General features: G+C 36.8%; 1 protein-coding gene across 1 annotated transcript in view; it reads left to right on the top strand.

Annotated features, from left to right (window-relative positions):
• LOC310733811 (fibrinogen C domain-containing protein 1-A-like) overlaps positions 1–19,093 on the top strand; it is a 100,801-nt gene extending 81,708 nt beyond the window's left edge. Inside the window, exons 6-7 of the mRNA XM_083555240.1 lie at positions 7,801–7,980; positions 17,948–19,093. Of these exons, the coding sequence (XP_083411366.1) occupies positions 7,801–7,980; positions 17,948–18,210 (443 nt within the window). The 3' untranslated portion in view covers positions 18,211–19,093. The remainder of the gene's footprint in view (positions 1–7,800; positions 7,981–17,947) is intronic.
• The last annotated feature ends 607 nt before the right edge of the window (positions 19,094–19,700 follow it).

Genomic DNA, 19,700 nt, shown 5'->3' with positions numbered 1-19,700 from the left:
TGGCGAGTGGATTTTTGAATTAACATAGCTTTTCTGCCAGCACCAGCCCATCTGGCTGTTCACCAATCTATCTGTTCTCCTTTTAACTCACTCATCTCATTCATCAAGTGTTTCCACCCACATGGCTGTCGCTCACTGAATGTGTTTTTCCGGGATTTATTTCGGCATTATTTTATAAAAACTCTAGATTCCAGGACGTCAGCACTTGCGAGAACTCAAACCAGCCAAACTGACACCATCAGCCAGGCTACAAGCCACTGAGATTTTATTTTCCCCATTCTATGTTTGATGGGAACATCAAAGCAAAGCTCTTGAGATTTTTTGCCTGATATTATATGGTATACTGTGGATACACAGACAGAGAGAGACAAACAAACAGACAGACAGAGAGAGAGAGAGAGAGACAGACAGACAGACAGACAGACAGACAGACAGACAGACAGACAGACAGACAGACAGACAGACAGACAGACAGACGGATATAACCTTTTTTTTATGTCATTTCATACTACAGGTACACATCAACCAAAAGTTTAGCATCTACCAGCATTGTGCATATTCACAATTGCAGATAATTCTGTAAATATATGTACAACTAATAAATACAAAGGCTATAGGCACAAAAATGTGCAGAAGCTCTTGAACAAGTACTTGTAAGACTACTTATGTATATAAGATCTACAGGTGAAAATTACATTTGAGTATGTGCAAGATGTGTGTAAGAAAATATGTGGAGAAATATGAAATATATAAAGTGTACAGTATATACAAGATAAATTGTGTATATTAGATTATATATGAGATTTGTACATTGTATCTACAACTGTACAAGAGTTACACACAGTGTAAATACAGATGGTATACAGATATATAGAATATAATCTGTGATATGCTACGAATTTACAATTATATACAGTTTTTAGAAGTATACAGAAATGATACAGAATGTACAGGTGAGAGCTTAACTGCATAATGATTGCCTGATTGGATACTTATAGTTTAGAAAGTTTGGTGTAATATGTCTAGCTGTTATAATGCTGTGTAAAAATATTGTATCATAAAACTTACATCAACTTAGCCAGACAGAGCAAGTAGTATGTTTCTATAGTGATTGTCACAAGGCTTAACTCAAGGTCAGATTATATATAAACTTGTTCTATTTAGCAAGAATAGGACAGGAACTCAGAAAAGTTTTTAGTCCATAAACTTGACAAAACAAAGAATATTAAAGGCTTCAAGGTTGATGGGTATTCTATAGTGAATAAGGAAAAGAATTAGCGTAGATAGAAATGAATCAGTGCTTAGGGGCATCAGGAAATAAATCAGGGGCTGCTGAGAGGGCATCAAAAGATATGTGTTTTCACGAATGTACTACATCCAGCTCAGAAACTCAGTACATGCTTAAATACCTGGTTGAAAACTGGCATTGATAGTGTTTGGTAAGGTTTTGAAGAACGTGTCTTTTCAGAGAATGTTTTTAGATTGCTGTTCAGCACAGACACGAATTATTAGGTAATAACGTGATGGTATGCTGTAAATGGAAAATTAGGACAGGATGGTGTGATGTATTTCAACTCAAAGAAGAGTTACTGCACAGTGAACTTGTTCCTATTGGCCCCTTAGTTTTCTTCCTTCAGTCCAGTATGAACCTTGTTACCATTGTAAACCACTCAGCCACTCATTACAACATTACAACATTAGGCTGCGTATGAGCTTAACTTTATGGAGACTCCTTCCATAAAGTTTATCTAGATATCTCCTAACAAAAAGTCCACTATATGAACATAAATATTTGTCTTCATCAAATAACTTGTATCAAAAGATTGTTCGAGGGTGTTCACAGTTGCTTAAGATCCAAAGAGTACCTTGGTGGTGCTGGGATTTGAACTTGCGACCAGTGGATCCAGAGTCCAATGCCCTAACCACTCCACCTCCCTATTTGTTGGAATTAAACCTACAAATATTGGAGTTACACCAAGAATTTTGTCTTGCTCAAGGGCCCAGGAGGGGCCACTTGGTGGTGCTGGGGCTTGAACTTATAACCTTCCATCCATCGTTCAGTGCCTTACCAACTGAGTACCTGCCACCTTCTGATTAATTGGAAATACAGCTAGAATTTTGGAAAAGCTGCTGTTATATAAAATTAATCAAAACCTTCTGACCAATCACAGTAGTATAAACTTCATTGCCATGAAAGATTCAATTGTTTAGTTCAGTTTTCTGGTCCATTAGTAGCATTTGGCATGCCAACACTCCCAGTATATCTGTAAACAGCTGAAGATTGTAAATGTGTGATAATTGCCTACCATGCACTGACAACATGATTAGTAAGTGACAGAGGACCAGACAGTAATAGTAATAGTAATAGTAATAGTGATATAAACTAGGCCATTAGACCAGATGATGATTCAGATGTAACAGTAATCTCTGCTTTGAAATGGCCCTGAGGGCACATTATTGCATCACTGCACTGAAGCAGTGATCCGCCATGAACAAAGCGTTCATTTACTCGGCAAGGAAATCATTAGGGTGGGGTTTATGCTTGATAAGTTGCATAGATATGCTCGGCCACAGGTCATGCCTTTCCGCATTTCTCCTCATCATGATAATACTCAGTATATCCGTCTCATTATTTAGACACAGCTTCAGCTTTCTTTTACTCTCACAGGACTGTAAAACATATAAAAAAAATAAAAATCACTGCCTCGATGTCTTCACCCATTTGGAACCTCATTTTATTAACCCCCTTTCCATTGCTGTTTCTGTTCGCGTTTGAGTTAATTTGAAATCGATCTGGCATCTCCTCTGGTGTGAATCGGCCGGCGAGACGTGCTGCAAGACGGTGTAAAAGTATTAACTTCAGAGAGAGATTCAGAAATCCCCTCTCCCCTAAAGGCAATCTTGTTATTAATTCCGCAATTTTATGCTAATAATGACTGGGTTCTTCTGGGCATTTTCCTAGCATCCCCTGTGCACAATATGTTGTTTTTGGAGTAAGAAGCTCTGCAGTTAGCAAATCCTGGACTCCTGCAGATAGAATGCATTCGTCTGTGAAACCAGGGTGAGGAATATTAGGATTAAAAACTTACTGCAGATGGAGTTGAGGTATTGATCTCAAGAGCTGACTCAAGTTCTTTAGAGCGCTGAGTTGCTTTGTTCATCCTAACTAAATAGGTCACTAATAGGTCTGAGGAGAACCAAAGGGCATTTGGTGCTTTTATATGAGTCATCAACTTTGTTATGGTGGATTGACATGGTCCTGGTTGACATGTGAAAGTTTGAAAACTTTTAAAAACTTTTCAATTTTAAGTTGCTGGGGAGAATTTTCAAATTATATATATTACATAGTACATACAGTTCAAACATCTCAACAACAAACTATTTGTCATATAAGATTCAATCCTGGCTTGAGCCCTTCTCATTCTCAGATAACCAAATAATGACAGATTTCGGAAAAAAACAGAAAACAACCAGAAAACAACAAAAATCATTAGAGAAATGAAAAATAAAACACACTTTTAAACCAATACTTAAAATCAGACTACCAGTATCAGGGATACCTGAGGCCGATGAAATTCTAATCTCAATGCCTCGCCAACAATACGATACATTAAAGATACATATGAAGCAGCTACTGATCCAATGCAAAATGATTCAACCCAATTATGATGCGGTGTGACCCGATTACGATTTGATTCAACACTTAATTTAATGCAATATGATGCAATGAAAAAATAAGATGCTATGTAATTAAACATTGTACAAATAGCTTGCTTTTATTTCTTTGGTTCAGACAGACAGCAAATCACAAATTTATTTAAGAGCCATCTGACTTCTAGCGCATGGCCCTTTCACACACAGGCATTTGTAGTGCAACAAAAAAAAAGGAAAGAATAAAGATGAAATAAATCTTGTCCTTTTCTTCCTCTGCCATGTTAATCTATGTTTTATATGACTCTCAGGACACGCCTCGGTCTCCATAGTGATATGTCATATTCACATCGCAACAGCAGTACTGGGAAATCAATCTACATATAAAATATTGCTTAAATAATTTTTTACTGATGCAAATATGTTAAAAACGATGCACCAGAATACGAATGCCAGCTTGTATCCAATGCACGCTTTTAAATCGATGCATCGCATTGTTAACCTTTATACTGACGCACCGAATCTGTGAATCTTACCCTCCCTACCATGTATTATTGAACAAAAATTTCAGGGATATAAATTTACAAGGTCATCTTGAAAAATGTATTTAACCTGTTAGCATGCACCCTGCTTTTGGGACTCACAGCTGAAAATGACCTACCTAAATTTAAATAGTAACAGTTCCAAACAAAAGTGTGCTACATACACAGTTCTCATTTTGGAAAGAAGACACTTTGGGCTTTACTATCCATCATTCAGAGTTGATAATGTATCAAAAGATAATGTTATAGACACTAAAGTGCTTTGAATAAAACATTTCCTGCAATTTTTTATATAATATTCTTAATAATGATTTGTTTTTAAGACCATTAAAAGCTTATTATTTGGTATTGTGGGCTTCTTCCTATTGTATTGGCCATTAGTCTAGTTATAAGCCTGGTTGACTGATGATTTTTAAATACCAATATGTTAAAATGTCGATGGCATATGCCTAATTTTTTAGCAGGAATTGATTGGGCAAGCCAAAGCTAATAAAGCTACACAAAATACCTAAACACGATACACTTCGAGACGCACAGTTCGATAGAGATAGTGGGATTATGTAAAAATAATTAAATATGCACTGAATTTATTCTACATTCTATTTTTTGGGGACTGCAATGGAACGTTCTGATAATAGTCAAGTGACCGTTTGAAATTTTAGCTACTAAACAAAAAACAGTATCCGTCTGAAAAATGTATATTTCTTTTATACGCTCTTATTTACCCCTTATATAGAATAAAACTCGCCAACACCAAGGTCTTTCAAGATCTGGGATCAGGTGCAGCCATGACAACTAGGCAGGATAAATGCACATTCAGAATGGGGTTTTTCCAAGAATCAAGAGTACATATAAGATGTAATAAATAACAAAGATTTATATAGACATGACCAGTAATAGCCCAGAGAAAAAACAGAGTCAAAATATACAAGCACCTTGTTGTTGTTTTTTTCAAAGAAATGACAAAAATGAAAAAGCAAACATACATAAAAAACATACACATAAAAAAAAAATAAACCACCACCAATATCAGGGATGCTATGTATTATTAAAACTAAAAGCTAAAGGCTAGAAAATCCACAAGGTCTCTCTAATATCCATCTTTAAATTTATTTAAATGAGAATGTTAAAAGATGAATGAAAAATGTTGAAAGACAACAGGCACAAATGCAGAAAAAAAATATGCCTGTTGAAAAGAAGGTAAAGTTTTGACGGAGCGTTCTCTGCCATGGTCATGTATCAAAAAAGACAGTCAGAGAGAGGATTCAGTCATTCACGTCCAAGTTGATGAAGACGGACAGAAAAACTAATTGTGGTTGTCATATCCAGAGCTGTACAAAACTACAATCATTTCTGAAATGCAGCGTGAATTGCAGCCGATCAGGAAGACATTAATCAGGACACCGTTCCAAAGCTTAGCAAATGAAAAGTGTGTCTTCAAGTGTACACTAACTCTTTTGAATACAGAATTTCTGGGGACTCAGATACATAAGTGACTAACTATTAGAACTCATGTAAAATATGGCATTTGGTTTATATATGGCAGGTTCTAGTTTCTAAGGCTGATGATAGCGCCATAAGTTTGGCTTATTAGGTATTAGTTAACAGTTACTAGTATAACAATATTTCCTTATTCTGACAAACCTTTTTGCACTGTTTTGCATTCTACTGTTCCAAGTTCCACTGCACATATATTTCACTGTACATATTGCCATATTATTATATTGAAGTGCAATTATCTTTTGTTTATTCTTAATTTTCTTATTGCTGCTGGTCTCTGAGAGCTACCAAACAAATTTCATTGTATCACTACAATGACAATCTTCTTCTTCTTTCGGCTTCTCCCATTAGGGGTCGCCACAGCGGATCATCCGTCTCCATACCACCCTGTCCTCTACATCTGCCTCTTTCACACCAACTACCTGCATGTCTTCCCTCACCACATCCATAAACCTCCTCCATGGCCTTCTTCTTTTCCTCTTACCTGGTGGCTCCATCCTCAGCATTCTTCTACCAATATAATTCATGTCCCTCCTCTACACATGTCCAAACCATCTCAACCTTGCCTCCCTCACCTTGTCACCAAAACATCCTACATGCGCTGTCCCTCTAATAAACTCATTTAGAATCTTGTCCACCCTCGTCACTCCCAACGAAAACCTCAACATCTTCAGCTCTGCTACCTCCAGCTCCACCTCCTGTCTTTTACTCAATGCCACTGTCTCTAAACCATACAACATCGCAGGTCTCACCACAGTCCTATAAACTATCACTACAATGACAATAAAGTCTATTTGGAAGGCCATGAGTTCGAAACCCAGCAAGGCCCTTAAGTGCTGGGTTTTGTAAACAAGATGAGTGCAAATAACTTTATTTAATACGTTTTCCAAAAAAACTTTTTTTATTAACAGCAAAGTGGAACTTCACAATTCTTTATCCTTAACCTTAACAATACAAGCTGCGAACAACTGAAGCTGAGACAAAGCTTCTGTATAAAACTGCACATGTTATTAGTCTTGATAAAAGCATACAGTGACAAGTCCCAATCTAGTTTAATATACAGTAAGTCCTGGAACATATACTGGTCAGTTGTATCCAGGGCATCCAGACTTCAAATTATCCTATATTGTCTTTGTTTAAGGTTGTCTACAGACAATCTAATTCACCTATAATACTAGAAATTAATTAATTGATTTGTAAATTGATTACGGGACCATTTTCACAATAAATGTGTTACTTCCAGGAAGCACCAGTAAGTAGGATGCCGGCCACTACAAGAGGGCAATGGAGGAATCAGCCGGTGTTCGAGAACTTAGGAAGGTTGTAACTATTAGTTGGACTTGGATTTCTGAAAGAAGGTTGTGAGTTCAAATTCCAGCACTACTAAGATGCCATTGCTGGGCTCTTGAGCAAGGCACTTAACCATCAGAACTTATACTGCTCAGTTGTATGAATGAGATAATTATAATTCGCTTTGGATAAGAGCATCTGCCAATTCCGCAAATGTAGTTTCAGAGGTCGTATGGTGTTCAGAAGCAGACCTTCTAGGGACAAGACACAGGAGTCAAAATGAAAAGCGATTGAAAAAGAAATTAACATGACGTTCTCTCCAAAAGAGTTTTTCGACCAATAGTATTCTTAATCCGTGACCGGAGACTTTTGGGATGTTATTATTGATAAAGATTTTGGTTCCCTGGTGGTCTAGTGGTTAGGATGCGGCGCTCTCGACGCTGTAGCCCAGGTTCGATCCCCGGTCAGGGTACCAACCCCAGCCATTAGGGTTGCACAAGCCTTAGTGCCGGTCCCAAGCCCGGATAAATGGGAAGGGTTGCGTTAGGAAGGGCATCCAGTGTAAAACGTGTCAAATCAAACATGCGGATGATCCGCTGTGGCGACCCCTAATGGGAGAAGCCAAAAGAAAGTTTTTTTTATTATTGATAAAAATTTAAAAGCGATTTCCAAGCTGTAGATAAGAGCATCTGCCAAATGGCATAAAAATGTGAATACAAATGTAATGATTTATATATAAAGTGTGGTCATTCCAGAACTGATTAATAAAACTTTTTTTAGTTATTTTATACACTGTCTGACATGACTTGTTTTTCAGGTCTGAAGCGGATTCATGCACTGACCATTCAGGCTAATTATGAGTTGAGGATTGACCTGGAGGACTTTGAGAACAGCACTTCGTTCGCACACTATGGTTCCTTTGGTGTAGGATTGTTCTCCGTCGACCCGGATGAGGACGGCTACCCATTGAGCATAGCGGACTACTCAGGAACCGCTGGTAGGTTCATTCTTTGTCCTGAAAGCTTTAGTATTCAGCAGGTATGGTGAGGACTCTATATCCCAGCCTGAATCTTTTCAGATTCATAGGGAAGGAGGAACCCTTTCAGAAATGCATTATGGTGAAATGCTTCATGGACTGTAAAATTCTGTCTATTCTAAAAACACATGCTGCACAAAAGATCTGTGCACTATCCAGACTTTTTCCTGTGGGGGGGGAAAGAAATAGGCTGACCTTTGTTTGGTATGGTGTAATTGTAAGGAAATAACTGCAGTTAAAATGAGATTTTCTTTTCTTCAGAGGGATGGGACAAGCCAAAATTTGACTTTTGGTTTTAAGATTCTCTGAGGTTTTTGTTTAACAGTTAAGGATCTAATAATATGCAAAATGTAAAGAAACATTTTTTAAAGATTAAGTTAGTAATTTTCTGTTAGATTTATCAATAATTAGGCCTGAAACACATATGTTTCAGTTGAACTGTCTTACTTAATAATGTTAATTGGGCGTTCTGCTTTGTCCAGTTCAAGGTTTTTCACTTCCATCTCCAGCTTAACTCACTGATCTGACCTTCAGAGAACTGGAAAGAGCAGTGATAATGAAGCATCACAGCACATACAGTAAATGATATTCCAAGAAAGCAGACAGGCCATTATTATAGGAGTCATAAACAAACACTCTATTACCATAAATCAGAGCGAGAAGGCTGCTTATACTCTGCTTTAATTACCCAGGATGCCTTCAGGTTTCCGATTCAAAACATCTATAATGCAGCAATTTCTGTACTTATTATTTAAAAGCTAGGGCTTATCAACCTTCCTGTTGTCTTTAATTGTGTGTGAGTGTGTGTGTGTGTGTGTGTGTGTGTGTGTGTGTGTGTGTGTGTGTGTGTGTGTGTGTGTGCGTTTTATTATTTTTTTTTAAATAAATGTAGTTTACTTTTGCCAAAGCAAAATCTTTGCTGGAATTTTTCTTTTGTATGCTTCAATGCGATGGAAACAAACAGGACCTTATCCTCAATTTTTTCTGTTTTTTGTTGGCCTCGAACATTATCTCTGTATATACACTATCTATATATCATCTGTGTTTTCTCAGTCATAACTGTGTATTTAATGAGAAGAGCCTCATACTTTATGAAGGAGTTCATGTACTTTGAAGCATCAGTTCAGTTCAGGAAGACCTCCAATCGATCAATCAATCAATCAATCAATCAATCAATCAATCAATCAACCAGTGTGGTATTTTTATGTGATAAAATAAAAATTGCACATGAGACTTATGTATTAGTGTGACTCAAGACTGGGGTTACTGAATGCTGAATGTTTATACATCAGGCCGATTCTTATTTTTGATCCTTCAAGGGGTGTAGATTTCTATAACCGAAGCTCTAATAGCTGCCCGTTTCGTGGTAAATACTCAGACTAATATTAAGTAAGTGCTTCACTGACTGATGCTCCATGTAAGTCTATAAATAAACTGAATTCTTTAAGTATTATATGGCAAAGGAAGGAGTCTCCAGTGTCAGCACTTTGTCAAAGCTACTGTAAGGCCGTTCCCTGCACAGGACCTTGTCTTTATTACTTTCTTAATAATATGACAAACTAACATTAAGCAACGTTGCATGAGCAAGACTGCGCAGATACTGATTATCAACACTGTTATATACACTGATTCAGCCATACAATAAGCATGAGCCCACAGGCTGACATTAGTATCAGGTTTGTGACATTTCTGACACAACATAGCCAAATGTTCTGTTTATTTTTGCTCCATTAGCAGAAATAGATCCAGAAGAAGCTAGACTCACTTTACAGCACGTCAGCTAGCTTTCTAGCTAACTCACATTGATTTGTACAATTCCCGGTAAAGCTGCTCCTGGGACAAATATGTGTCCCTTCTTCCTTTTCATCGTCATTCGATGAGCTTTAATATTTGAAAGTAGAAAATTATATTCCTGGAAACTATCCTTGCCACATCCGCAGAGAACGTCACTAACACTACTGTAGTAACCATTTTAAATCAGGAAGCACAATCTGTCAAACACACAGGCGAGCAAAATGATACACACAGTGGACCAGCCCAGGAAACATCAGGGCTCTCAGAAAGTGGACTGATAAAATTAGTTGACCGGGACTAAGTGTTAAATGGGGTCTCAGACAAAAAATAGCTTCCACCCATCATTGATTATTTTCCTGTAACAGCACACTCCATTGTGGTTTATTCCATCTATACTGTTTTATATTGAAAAAAAAAAAAAATGAAGGATAAAACCTTAATGCAACAATTTTTTTTTTCATTCGCTTCTCTGTGGCAAAATTTTGTCAAAAGTTTTGTCTAATGAAAAAAAGCCAGGCTCATCATCCAAAAAAGTTTATAATAGCATAATATTAGCTAAACTGACTGATGATAGACATGTTGTGTTTGTATCAGAGCATGAGGAGTGCTTATCTAGTCTATTATAGAGTTCAAGATTCTGAAAGAGCTAATAGAATTGGCTATATTTTTTACCGCTTCAAAACGGAATAAATCCAATTACATTTTTTTTTTCTTCTTCCTCCGAATTTCTAAAAGAATAAAACAACCCAAAAAACTCATTTTCTGAACGGCTGCTTGCTGATCTTCAAAAATCTGTGCAGGGAAATGATTGCACTTCTGTGAAACAAAAAAAAGGGAATTTGTTTTGGTACACTGTTGTGCATCGAATCATATGTGTTTCTTTTCTACCCTTTTGAGATGAATAAAATGCGTCCGTTTTGGAGTATAGTGGCCTTAAGTCTGGAGGGTGTCTACACCATTACCCGCCACGTCGTGTGAGTGAAACAGGTTCATAGGCTTGGGGGAAAAAAAAAACACAGGAATCCACGAAATGCAATTTTTCCGAAAGGCAGATTGAGGTCACGTTTGAGGTGAAAAAAGTCCGGTATCCTCGACAACCTAAATAATAGTGTGTCCGACAAATGGAAGTCCGCTCCATGGAGTCCAGACATCACCATAATGAGAAAGCAAAATTTGGACAGTTTTTTGGGGGGTTGAAGAACAGGCAGCTTAAATGTTTAAAGGAGTTACTTTCCCATAATTCTCCACAGCTTAATGTTTACAAGGATTTACTTTGTTGTGTGTAATTGTGTAGTGTGTTATTATGTGGTGTGTATAGTTACACTGTATGTGGACACCTGATCATAAGATTTGTATGTGATTCGAATCACCTGACTATCAGATTGCATGCGATCCCATTCAACATTTAGTCCCTATTTGCTGTAACTTGCTCTAGTTTGGGAGGATTTTGAAATGTGTGGTTGTGCAGATTCTCTACAAGGGCAATAATAAAGTCAGGTACTGAAGTAGGTGAGGTGAGGAGGCCTGGGGTGCAGTCAGTGGTTCTTTCCAAAGGTGTAAAATAAGATTCAGGTCAAAGCTCTATAGCAGGCAACTAAAGATCTCCCACTAAAGCCCAAGTAAACCATATCTCACTGGAACTGGCTTTGTGCACAAGGGAATTATTTTCATGCTAGAGCAGGTTTGGTTCTCCTACTTCAAGTGAACAGAAAATGTAATGTTACCACCTCCAAAAACATCCCATTATAGTAACAGATTGGGGAAAAAGCACATATGGCTGGAAATGTCAAACACTAACATATCTAATATTATTAGCAACAATTTAAGTACACTGAATTCACACAAGTGTAACAGAGGCCATGTGGGAGTTTTAAAGCCTTTAAATAATGTAAGTCTGAGTAGCAAAATGGATGTGAATTTAATTTGTTTAGAGGAAAAAGCTATGGATAAGAAAATTAACATTTCCTTGTGATATCAGCTACGTCAACTTCCGCCACCTTTGTTTAGTAATGCTGACACTTCCGCGGTAAAAACATGCATAATTCTACTCTAAAGTATTTGTCCAGAGTCATTTAAAAAAAATTAAAAATAAATAAGTGTATGGCAAGCAGGCATTTAAATTTCATTTATTCCTTCATGTCCTTCTGCTTTAAAGCTTGTTCTTAATGTCTGTACATAGATCTTTAGGTTAAACCTGGTGCTTTACCAACAATTGGAGTTGGGAAAGATGAGTGTGTAGATGGATGGATGAGTAGAATATTCTGGTTTGAACTTATAGACATTTCAAAAATTTGCTATGCTTTGACTGAATATCCAGCAACAGTATTTTGCACAGAATTCGACCCCAATTGTATCTTCAATACATTCTCCAAATATTGATCTGGGGGTCATTCTTGTTTTTGGTCCAAGCCAAAACTTGCTTTCTTTAAAAAAGCAGCTTAAAGACAATTTGGACTGGATAAGCTGGTAAGAAGTACAGTGCACGGACAAAGGTTTGTGTATATATTTGCATGTCCTTTTTTAATTCCACATTTTGCTGTTATATTAACTGAAGATATTCCACTAGATTTTGTAGTGTCCTTGTGGAGATTTGTGCTCATTTAGCTACAAGGAATTTGGTGAAATCAGGTTCTGATGTAGGGTGAGGAGGTCTGGGGTGCAGCCAGCATTCCAATTCATCCTAAAAGTGCTCAATAGGGTTGAGATTATATCTTCATGGCATGAAGCTGGCATATATATATATATATATATATATATATATATATATATATATATATATATATATATATATATATATATATATATATACAGTGAAGAAAATAAGTATTTGAACACCCTGCTATTTTGCAAGTTCTCCCACTTAGAAATCATGGAGGGGTCTGAAATTGTCATCGTAGGTGCATGTCCACTGTGAGAGACATAATTAAAAAAAAAATCCAGAAATCACAATATATGATTTTTAAACTATTTATTTGTATAATACAGCTGCAAATAAGTATTTGAACACCTGTCTATCATCTAGAATTCTGACCCTCAAAGACCTGTTAGTCTGCCTTTAAAATGTCCACCTCCACCACATTTATTATCCTAAATTAGATGCACCTGTTTGAGGTCGTTAGCTGCATAAAGACACCTGTCCACCCCATACAATCAGTAAGAATCCAACTACTAACATAGCCAAGACCAAAGAGCTGTCCAAAGACACTAGAGACAAAATTGTACACCTCCACAAGGCTGGAAAGGGCTACGGGGAAATTGCCAAGCAGCTTGGTGAAAAAAGGTCCACTGTTGGAGCAATCATTAGAAAATGGAAGAAGCTAAACATGACTGTCAATCTCCCTTGGACTGGGGCTCCATGCAAGATATCTCCTCGTGGGGTCTCAATGATCTTAAGGAAGGTGAGAAATCAGCCCAGAACTACACGGGAGGAGCTGGTCAATGACCTGAAAAGAGCTGGGACCACCGTTTCCAAGGTTACTGTTGGTAATACACTAAGACGTCATGGTTTGAAATCATGCATGGCACGGAAGGTTCCCCTGCCTAAACCAGCACATGTCCAGGCACGTCTTAAGTTTGCCAATGACCATTTGGATGATCCAGAGGAGTCATGGGAGAAAGTCATGTGGTCAGATGAGACCAAAAATAGAACTTTTGGGTCATAATTCCACTAAACGTGTTTGGAGGAAGAAGAATGATGAGTACCATCCCAAGAACACCATCCCTACTGTGAACCATGGGGGTGGTAGCATCATGCTTTGGGGGTGTTTTTCTGCACATGGGACAGGGCGACTGCACTGTAAGGAGAGGATGACCAGGGCCATGTATTGCAAGATTTTGGGGAACAACCTCCTTCCCTCAGTTAGAGCATTGAAGATGGGTCGAGGCTGGGTCTTCCAACATGACAATGACACGAAGCACACAGCCAGGATAACCAAGGAGTGGCTCTGTAAGAATCATATCAAGGTTCTGGCGTGGCCTAGCCAGTCTTCAGACCTAAACCCAATAGAGAATCTTTGGAGGGAGCTCAAACTCCGTGTTTCTCAGCGACAGGCCAGAAACCTGACTGATCTAAAAAAAGATCTGGTGGAGGAGTGGGCCAAAATCCCTCCTGCAGTGTGTGCAAACCTGGTGAAAAACTACAGGAAACATTTGACCTCTGTAATTGCAAACAAAGGTTACTGTACCAAATATTAACATTGACTTTCTCAGGTGTTCAAATACTTATTTACAGCTGTATCATACAAATAAATAGTTAAAAAATCATATATTGTGATTTCTGGATTTTTTTTTTTTAATATGTCTCTCTCAGTGGACATGCACCTACGATGACAATTTCAGACCCTCACTGTATATATATATATATATATATATATATATATATATATATATATATATATATATATATATATATATTTTTTTTTTTTTTTTTTTTTTATTTATTTATTTTTTTTTTATCCCAGTTTTTTAAACGAAAGCCATAATTATTTCTAAATTAGTGTGAGGTACTACATACTCTGTTGATGTTACATAACTTCCTCATCAATCTGATAAGGAAGGGTTCAAGGTTCATAGCTTTAAATAATGACAGGCTTGCAAAAGATCTGAACTTAAATGTTTTGAAAAGGTTAACGCTTAAAATGAGCCTCATTCTCCAGTAGTTTACAGTATCTGTGAATTTCGGTTAGGATAGAACATATTTCAGACTTTGAATAGACCTCAGATGTTAATGGAAACCCTTCACCCTGTAACATTCACTTGTTTTTCATTCACTGGTGCCATCATTCTGGCCATTCATCACCTCACTAAACACGCTGATGAGTTCTCGAGGCTCATAAGAGGGATTTACGGCATCTAACTCTTCTTTATGATATGACATAACTGTATCGCTAGCCTCTCGTCGGCTGCAGTAAAAGAGCCAGCATGAGCCACAGTGCTGTAGTAAAGCCTGATTTTATCAACACAGTCCGAGAGCTGCGATTAGTTTAGAATAGATGAGGCCTAACACTCACAGCCACATTACATTCTTGAGACTCGCAGTCCATCACACTGCTTAAAAAGGGCACATTAAGCGAGCGGCTCGCTTCGGTTCTTTTGTCTTTCTCACTCATGTCCTGCACTGCCGTGTACGATCTTTTTTTTTTTTTTTTTTAAGTCCCGTTCTTCTCTGTAGTAAAGCTCCTAGATAGGAATTTATGGTTGTTTGACTTAGAATTGTTCATACCTGCATTTGTTAAGCTCATGAGCTAATTAATAAAATTTGAGCAGCTTATGTAGAATAAAAATGTACAGCCCAATGAGAATAACGTGTCTGGTGTGATAAATTATGCTCAATATAGTTTTTACTGTTTAATCAGTCTCAGTTATTTGAAGTAATTGAACTGCATGATGAGACGTAATGAGACAAAGCGGTTTAGTCATTTTTCTATGCTTCTCACATCCCTTCCTTTTTTTTATGTGGACAACTCTACATTCATGTCCAAAATTATTGGCACCCTCTTAGGAACATCTTCCAGCTATAATTCCATACTATAATTTTGAACCCTTAAGTTCCTTTTTTGTGTCAATACAGTAACCATCTAGTTAATGTGGGAAAACACAATTCACCATTTTAAATAAGAATTTATTATTAAATATTATTAAATAATTTAACATTTAGGCCGCACTAGTGATTACCTACTGAACCAAATAAATTCTTAAGCACGAACTGCAAAATGTTCACTATCAGTAGCTCAGCTTTTTTACATAACTGTGGTCGAATCTTAGCTCACATTTCATTGAGAAATTGTTCAATTCATACTTTTTTTAAGGTTTCTGAGCATGATCCATTAGAGTCCTGCTAGAGCAGACCTGGGCAAACTACGGCCCGCGGGCCACATCCGGCCCTTTGTACGTCCCTGTCCGGGCTGCGTGAGGCCAATCATAAATTACAGGGATGCACCGAAAATTCGTACCTAAATCACCTAAATACCTAAATCACTGAAACAACACGGCCAAAACACAATTGTAATGACGCAATAAAAAAGCGCAGCAGCACACGGTTATCTGGATAAGAGCAACATGTCTGCGTTGGTGTGGCCCTCTGACACAATTCAGGTTTCTCATGTGGCCCCTTGTAAAAAGTAATTGCCCACCCCTGTGCTAGAGCATCTCAGGTTTAAGACACTGAGCAGGCTACAGCAAAACCTTAACTTTGTTTCCTTTGAACAGTTCAGAGGTGAAGTCACTCTCACGCTCTCATACTTCAGATAGTTGTCTTGCTGCAGTGCGACTCTTAAATTGATGTTATTTTTGTTCAGCTTCTTTTTTTTTTTTTTTATCTACAAATGTATGAATTTTTTTTATCTACAGATGTAGGTCAGACATTATTTAAATAAGTACACTTATATATAATTGCACAGACAGCTACATCTATGCCCATACATAAATATATAAATATATATAAATACAAAAAAATACAATATATATATATATATATATATATATATATATATATATATATATATATATATATATATATATATATATATATATATACATTGCATTTTTTTGAACATATGCTCATCAGAAATAATGATAGAAAAGAATACAAACTATGTACATAGAGAGAGTAATCTTTCTTTAAATCATAGATTTTGATTTGAAAAAAAAAAGTGAATTGTTCCGGTAAATGGTTTACAATTGATGTTAATTAATCCATTAATGCATTCAGGGTAGGACTCTCATGTGACAACAGTTTTCAGGAAAAACTCTTTTTAACATCCACCAGCAATATATTCAGTAAATCACTTTTTAGCTATTTCTGAAGTCTTTTATTATGTCTTTCTAAAAGCAGAATCATTATTAACTCTGAAATTATCTGAGTTGTAGATCTATTTTTAAGAGAAAGAGAGAAAGAAAAAGAAAGAAAGTTTTTAGGAAATACTATTATGATTTATTTTTTTTTTCAGGGCAGCATAATGTATTAATACAGTTTTTTTTAACGTGAAAAAAACTCATTGTAGATCATGTTTAAGTAAAGCCTACAGGGTTTTGCTGTCATTTCTCATAACTAATGTACACTGGAATGGAAGATGTTGGTCCAAACTATAATAACAAACAGCAACATGGTGCACAGAAGTACATAAGTTGCAAGTTACCACAAATTAAAACAAGTTACAAAGTGAACATTAAATACACTGGACAAGAAATTCTCAGGACAGTATATACATAGGGCAGTGCATGTTATTTGGAAAAGAAAGCAGAAGACAGTTTTTGAAGGAAGAAGCAGTACAAACAATTGTCTTTGTGGAATCTACTCCAGAGTTTATCAGACTGTGGGCTGTGTGTAAGGGGCGAATTGAAATATGCAATCAATTAATCAATCAATAAATCAATCAATCAATCAATCAATCAATAATAACAATAATGAGGAATATGATGATAAATAATTGATAATGAACAAAATAATGAACAAAAATAAAAATAATAATAATAGTAGTAATTGTATAACAACTTTCAGACCTGACTAGGTATATGATTTTTAACATGTTTATTTCTTTGCAAAAGTGTTCTGCATATTAACATCAGTGAAAGAAAAAACACTGCTGTCTTTATTCTATGATTTATGACATTTAAATCTGGAATAATTTCTCTGTTCAAGTGACTTGAATTCTGATATTTACAGACACACTTTGGAAGCCCCACTTATGCTGCAAAATAAAAAAAAATGAGAAGTGAGGAAAAGGTAGGGGAAAGTAGTAAAAAGGCTTTTTTTATTAGGCCAGATGGAGGTGGGAGGTAGCAGGGTGTTGAACAGTCTGACTGCCTCAGGAAAGAAGCTGCAGACTAGGAAGGTCATTCAGTTCTATTCAATTTAATTGCGATCTATTGTCATTACAGCAGTACAGCATTCTGAAGATATACATTATATACACGACATGACATTTAAAAGACTGGTTCATGACAGGACATTAAAGAAAAAAGACTGACAAGTCAAAATCAGTGCAAGTCAGTACAGAAAGAGGGATTTTAGGACGGAGATGTAGTATATATATTTTTTTTATTATAGTAATTCTTTTCAAGGGTGCCAGCAATTCTGAAAATGACTCGAAATCACTGTTTCGTACAGTAATCCAGGTTGTCTCTGTCGCTTTAGGGGACTCATTGCTCAAACACAACGGCATGAAGTTCACCACAAAGGACAAGGACAACGATCACTCGGAGAACAACTGCGCTTCTTTCTACCACGGAGCCTGGTGGTACCGGAACTGCCACATGTCCAACCTGAACGGACAGTACCTGCGCGGCCAGCACTCGTCCTACGCCGACGGCATCGAGTGGTACTCCTGGACTGGTTTGCAGTACTCCTTGAAGTTCACAGAGATGAAAATCAGGCCTATGTGCGAGCAAAACGAATGAGCGAACCACTGGATTTTGTGTTAGAGACACTTGTATGCACAATTATGCGAGGACTGTACGATTATGTATTTTCTCCACCTGTTTCGCGTGGTTCTGTTTCCGAACCTGTTTTTCTTTTCCATTCCGGTCATAGTGTAGTGTCAGTGATGAAGCACACTCTAGCTGGTTACTTTTTTGAATATTATGAAACCACAACAAAGTCATTTATGTCTCGAGGTTATTATTGATGAAATGTAAAAAAAAAAAAAAAGAAAAAAAAAAGACTTCCTGTGTAGTTTTGTAAGGAATCGTCTGGACTTTGTTTTAAAAAAGCAAGATTTAGGTTGTGTTATGTACAGAAGATTTTTTTTAAATCCTTTTTTTTCGTCATCAAGCTACGTTCCGTTCGGAAAGCCGAGTATTTCAGCCACATGGGTCTGCAGGAAGGAAGAGAAAGTATTAAAATGAGCTGCTTTTCTAGCACTTTGATGGGACTATGTAGCAAAATTACTGAGGTACTGAGAGGCTGTTATAAATGGAGCAGAGATCCCCAATTCCTGTTCATAGAGAGATTGTCATATCATGTTGTTTAGTAATTAATCACAATGCGCCAGAGGGACAAAGAGCAGGAGCAATTATTACATTAATGGAAACTTTATTATAATAACAAGCTTAATTCTGATTGGAAGTGCACTCCATATACTGTACATGAAGTACTGTGGAGTAGATTACAGCGATTTGTCCTTGATGATGATCACACACACACACACTGACACACACACACACACACACACACACACACACACACACACACACACACACACACACACACACACACACACACACACACACACACACACACACACACAGCTAAAGATCAATAGTGGCAGAACAAATCTAATTGTGACCTAGCAAATGAAAGGTATGTTTTGTATGTGTGTGTGTGTGTGTGTATATATATATATATATATATATATATATATATATATATATATATATATATATATATATATATATATATATATATATATATATATATATATATATATATACAGATACAGTACATACCTTTCATTTTCCAGGTCACAATAACAGTAGATATGTTCTCCTATTATTCATCTCGAGCTGTAGCTTTTGTATATGCTATATATTCGAATGTACGTGGACACCTCACCATCACCTCCATGAAACAAACAATTGTACAGGATGTAGCAAGTACAATTTTCCTTTACTAGACCTAAGAGGCCCAAAACTTGTTTCAACACGACAACGAGCTCCAAAAGAACATTCAATTCAGTTCAGTTCAGTTTATCTCTATAGCACTTTTCACAACAGACATGGTTTGTCAAAGTTTGGAAAGTTTGGAAGAACTGCAAAGAGCCTTCATATCAATCCCAGTAAACCCCTTTGTAATGAACTTGAACATGACTGCATCCCAGACCCCAGAACTTACAGAACAAATCCTCTTATGGCTGAATTTGCACAAAAACAGGCAATAAATGGGATATGGG

The sequence above is a fragment of the Silurus aristotelis genome, assembly GCF_946808225.1.
Source record: "Silurus aristotelis genome assembly, chromosome: 11".
In the NCBI taxonomy this organism is placed as follows: domain Eukaryota; kingdom Metazoa; phylum Chordata; class Actinopteri; order Siluriformes; family Siluridae; genus Silurus; species Silurus aristotelis.
Note: the sequence above shows the minus strand (reverse complement) of the source record. Positions and strands in the feature narration are given on the sequence as shown.